At 35.8% G+C, this 5,761-nt stretch overlaps 1 protein-coding gene across 1 annotated transcript; it reads left to right on the top strand.

Annotated features, from left to right (window-relative positions):
• The first annotated feature begins 787 nt into the window (after positions 1–787).
• On the top strand, positions 788–2,748 carry LOC21400198 (putative F-box/LRR-repeat protein At3g44090). The gene is made up of 2 exons (XM_024164122.1): positions 788–1,963; positions 2,428–2,748. The coding sequence occupies exons 1-2, from the start codon at positions 788–790 to the stop codon at positions 2,746–2,748; spliced, it is 1,497 nt and encodes a 498-aa protein (XP_024019890.1).
• Positions 2,749–5,761: the final 3,013 nt, after the last annotated feature.

Raw genomic sequence — 5,761 nt, 5'->3', positions numbered from 1 at the left:
ATTACGATCCTAATCACAATCCTTTGAATTAATGAAAACTATAAAAAAAAAATTAAATTAGGCAACAATATTATAGTCAATAATTAAAATATATAAATGGGAAACAAAATAAAATCCTAAGTTATCAAAAGTAAAAGATTACAAAATCAAATCACAATTAGTTGTAAAGTTAAAAAAAAGGAAATAAAATTAACAATAAAAATAAATTCTAAGAATGTGAGATTTTTTTTTTCAGCAACACAACTACGGAAAAAAAAAAAAAAAGGTCAGTACTACTAAAAAGGTAATTTTTTTTTTTTGGGTTTCGATTAAGGGACGAAAAAAGAAAAAAAAATGCAGCAACTATTAATTACTAGACACGTTAACTTGCAGAAAACTTTCCTTCTTTTTTATTTTATTTATTCCTATTTTTATTTAATGATTTGTGTAATATCATATATTTTCCTTATTATATTTGGGCAACTGTGCTTTCTTATTTTTTTTTTATTTTTCCATAAAAAGAAGTTGGATTGTAACTTGATATCGTATTCAAATTCAGATTTTTGTTTTTTGTTTTTTTTTTGTTTGCTAAAAATATTCAATTCGGATTTGATACCAAAAATATATATACAAGTTATCTTTCACTGATCTAATTAGCTATTTTTTTGAATTCTTCTTTCTCTTGAAGTTATCCCTTTGCACTCCAATTAGTTATTATTATTATTTGAGTCGTGGGTGAGGATAGAACTCAATTGAGAACAAACAAATATAGGGTTTCATGTATTAGGGTTTTGTGAATGAAATCAGCATGGATTGGTCAGAATTGCCGCAACACATTCTTCATCACATACTAAATTTTGTTCCCACAAAGGAAGCAGCTCGAACAAGCATCCTTTCAAAGACATGGAAAAGCACATGGGATTCACGCTCCAAAGTGGATCTAGATCTAAATATATTCGAGCCTTATGAAGAGAATTTCCCCGAATTCGCGAGGAAAACCTTGGAAAGGTACGTTGAACAAGGTCTTGGAGTAGAAAGTTTGAAGCTATCCTGGACGGCCTTGATGAACAATAATGACCATCAAATATTGGATTCAATGAAGCAGTGGATAGACTTTGTATTTGCCGCAGGTAACAACCTCAAACGACTAATGATCATCTCCGGTTCTCCGTACATGCTTAACTTGCGTGCTTCAAACACACTGGTAACGTTAAGTTTGTATGACTGCAAGTTGGAGAATAATAATATTTCTGAAAACATCAAGTTTCCAAGCCTCAAAAATCTCAATTTGCGATTCACGTCACTAACTTCAGATATTATTCACAAAATATTTCTCCGTGGATCTCCTTTCCTTAAGAGCTTCTATCTAATTAGTTGTGACGGGCTAGAAAGTCTTGTGGTTTCAGGTCTAGTTTGGATCACACATATTTTTGTCGAATATTGTCAGTCTCTCAGAAGGGTTGACATACAAGCACCAAATCTCCAATGTTTCTCGTTTTTTAACCGGTCAAGATTCCTTCAGAAACATGACAAGTGTGAGATTAATTTAGGCAATTGTGATGCGAGTTTGAAAGAACTGACACTAGGGACATTCGAATTGCCAAGTGATGATAAGTGCTGGCTTCAAAGTATGGTTTCTAGGTTTGTTTCCCTTGAGAGTTTGCATCTTTGCAACCTCTATAATGCTAACAAGGAAGCTATAAAGATTTCTAACCCAAGCCTGAGGAGATTAGTCATCAGAAACTGTACAAGCTTCGAGGATACCACTGTGATTAATGCTCCAAACCTGCGTTCGGTTGAGTTCCTTCTCAATGGGTATCCTTTCTATTCTCTGCCCAAATCAAATAAATTATCACTAGTGCAATTCTCTTCCGACCTCAATAATCAACCTGTCAATGCCATTTGGTTTCGCAAATTGAAGGAATTATTTGCCGAAACAAGTCATATGGAAGATACGCGCATGAGTATTCGATGCAATAAAAAGGTATATATTTTGTTAGCCTTATAATTACAATAATTATTTATTTATTTATTTATTGGAAATTTCATGTTTTTCTTGTTTTGATTTCTGATTATAACATTACTCTATTATAAGTACTTCTCTTATATTCTCACACATTTTACCTTCTGGATTTATTTATGAAGGCCAGTATTACCATCCTCCATGAGGATTTCAGTCATTTAAAGCTATGGAATAATATAATAGACAACCTTAAGTGTCTAAATCGGGGGTTGACATTTACTATTGAGAAGTCATCGTTGAGCTGGGAAGATTTGGTAGAACGCCGGACGCAGGGGTTGCTATTTATATAGCATCATCATCATCTCACAAAACCAACTTTAACAAGGTATGTACTACTTGCAATTTTTTTTTTTTTGGTTAAATTTGATTCCTCTTAAGGTTTACTCACTGCAACGAAATAATTTTTCTTTTCCCTTTGATTATAGGACGAATTTTATGAGAAGCTACGTATAGGATGGTCAAAGAGACCGAGGTACTTGCCAGATGCAGAACCGTATGACTTGAAGAACATTAAAATCGAGAGCGTAAATTTAGAACAAGACATTGATATTAGAGAAGACATTGATGCTGCACTTTTACAAGCATATCGAGCATTATCATTCAAGTTCACTAGATTAATTGACTTACCGTACTACAACAAAAGGTGCAGCGGCGAAATTGCAGCAGAAGAACATAGAAAAATACTTGAAGCAAAAGAACATAGAAAAATATTTAAGAGCACTATCGGTGCTAAACGTCACCGCTAATAGAAAATGTCTGCCTTTTATTAGCGGGTGCCCAATAACATTGCTTAAAAACATCTGCTCTTTGGTATCTCTCTCTAAAATAAAGCTTTTCTTTCTTGTTGGGATTAATCTTGGATTGATAGAGGTCCGAGCTTGGCTCAGAAACATTGGTCTCTCTGTTATACTTTTGATTATAACTTTGATTTTCTTTTTCTGTCTTTAATATTATATTAGTTGAGTCATGTGCTGCGCATGTAGGGAATAACTTTATGAATTTGATCCCGTGTTAAAACGTGTAGCTTTCTTAAGTCCATTAATTAGAGTAGGAGGAAAAAAATATTTCAAAAAATCACATAAAAAAAGAATCAAAGTTATATAAGAGTTTTAACCAAAAAAAAAAAAAAAAAAACTTAAGGTAGAGAGATATTTAAAAAGAATTATTTTAATTAAAAGAGAGAAAAAAAAGTATTTCAAAATAAGATATTATTAAAAAATAAACTGAAAATATTAGAGAAAAAAACAAAAAGAGGACAATTTGAGTAATCTGTAGGCTTCCCTGTCCATAGCTCTTGTGGGGTCTTGAAACTTATGGCCACAGAAGGTGATCTGTTGACTAAGTAACATGCAGTATGTACAACCTCTCTCCAAAAAATTCATTGACAGTTTACCATTTGATAGTAAACGCCTCACACGCTCCAGGAGTGTCTTATTCATTCTTTCTGCTAAACCGTTCTGTTAAGGAGTTTTCCTTATTGTCTTATGCCTTCTAATCCCAGCATCTTTACAGTAATTAGTGAAAATATATGCAAGGTACTCTAGACCATTGTCGGTTCTTAGGTTCTTGATCAGTTTAACACACTGTTTCTCGACCATGGCTTTCCATTGCTTAAAGGCTCTAAAGGCTTCATCTTTAGACTTTAACAGATAAATCCAAACTTTTCTGCTGTAATCATTAATAAAGGTTATGAAGTACCTGTTACCCTCATGTGAAGTTACTGTGGTTGGTCCCTAAAGATCTGAATGGACATATTCAAGGACATCTGTTGTTGTGTGGGCTGCACTGCTGAACTTTACCCTTTGTTTCTTGCCAAAGACAGAGTGCTTACAGAATTCTAGTCCTCCTAGCTTATCTTTGCCCAGCAGCCTTGTTTACTGAGTTCTTGCAGTCCCCTTTCATTGACATGACCCAGTCTTCTATGCTACAGCCTTGCCTTTTCAAAACTAGTGGAAATTACAGCCTCAACTTCACCAAGAATTGTATTTCCTTGCAAGATATAAATGCCATTACTTCGAATCCCCTTTATAATAACCAGAGAGCCCTTGAAGACCTTGAGAACTCCATTCTCAGCTTTCTAAGAACAACCAAATTCTTCCAACATACCAAGAGAAATCAGATTCCTCTTCAATTCTGGTACATGTCTCACCTTGCTATGAATCCTCTCAATGCCATCTTCCATTCGAATCTTAATGCTACCAATCCCTGCCACTTTACAGGATGTGTTATTTCCCATAACTACACTGCCCCTTTTCAATTCTTAATAAGAACAAAACCATTGTCTTGAAGGAAATACATGGAACGTACATCCTGAGTCCAAAACCCATTCAGATTCTGTTTTCTTGCTTGAAACAAGCAATGCATATGCAGACTCATAACCATCTGAAATCACTGACACATCACCTGAATCAGAATCACCTGTCTTCTTCTTGTTCTTCTTTCTTTCAGGACAGTCACGTTTAAAATGTCTTTCATTGTGGCAATGATAACATTTTTGGTTTATCTTGGATTTTGATCTATCTGGCCATCCTCTTGTATTGAGTCCTTCGCCATTGTTCTCTTCCTTTCCCTCTGTCTGTTTCTTCAGTTCCTTCGAGATTAGGGTAGATTGAACCTCTTCCAGCGTCAACAAGTCTCGACCATATACCAGAGTGTCATGTAGGATCTCGAATTCCGCCGGCAGAGATCTTAAGAGAGCAGCGCCTGGTCCTCGTCCTCAATCTTGATCTCTATATTCTCCAGATCAAGAATTACTTTGTTGAACTCGTCGAGATGATCTTCGATTGTTGAACCTGGTTGCATCTTGAATGTGTATAATTTATGCTTTAGGTGAAGACGATTTACCAAGGATTTCGTCATGTACAAATCCAAGCATTGTACGCCTTGTCAAGAAGATCTTTCTTCCCCTTATCTGTCAGAGAAGTTGTCATATTCTTCTCTCTACCTAGAGCAGCTTCAAGACCTTGATGAACAAAAAGAGCTCTCATCTTCAATCTCCATAGCCCAAAATAATTTTTGGCATTGAACTTGTCGACGTCGTATTTCGCCAGCTCCATTATAGTGGCTCTGATACCACTGTTTCTCACTCTAGAAAACTCTCGTACCTCTCTCTGTTTCTCTCCTTTATACACTTTTCAGAAAGAATAAAAGAGTAAAGAAAAATAGTATATTGCCACTTGCCCACTAGCACTAATCTGTTCCAATAAATAATTGGAACTTACACTAGAAATGATTATTCTAACCCTACAGAGTAATATCTAATCTTTATAGATTCAATCTTTGTTTGCCACCTGTCATAACAGCTAGGAAATTCTTTAGGGTCTGAAACATCATCAGACTCCCAGCGAATCGGCCAACTCCATCCGAACCATAAGGACCTAGCAACAACAACACAGTCCCGAAATAAATGCATCACAGATTCCACTCCCACCCAGCAAAGAGGACAACTAGTATCTGAAGCAAGATTAAGCCTAGCCAATCTCTGCCTTGTAGGAAGAATATCATGCCCCATACGCCAAAGAAGAATCTTCAACCGTTCATGAAGGGCAGTCTTCCATAAAGAGCTCCACACCGCATCCGTTTGCAATCCAGTAAGCACCCCTGATTGAAAATTTACCATTTTTAGCATGTTTCCAGCATAGCCGATCAGACAGAAGATCTCGGCGGCGAGAATGGATGGAAGACTCCCAAGTCGAAAAGTATGGGCATCGAAAAGTTGGTTCATTCTTTGTGACTCTCTTCGCAAGTAACTCATCAACT

The sequence above is a fragment of the Morus notabilis genome, unplaced genomic scaffold (genome assembly GCF_000414095.1).
Source record: "Morus notabilis unplaced genomic scaffold, ASM41409v2 Scaffold1219, whole genome shotgun sequence".
Classification (NCBI taxonomy): domain Eukaryota; kingdom Viridiplantae; phylum Streptophyta; class Magnoliopsida; order Rosales; family Moraceae; genus Morus; species Morus notabilis.
Note: the sequence above shows the minus strand (reverse complement) of the source record. Positions and strands in the feature narration are given on the sequence as shown.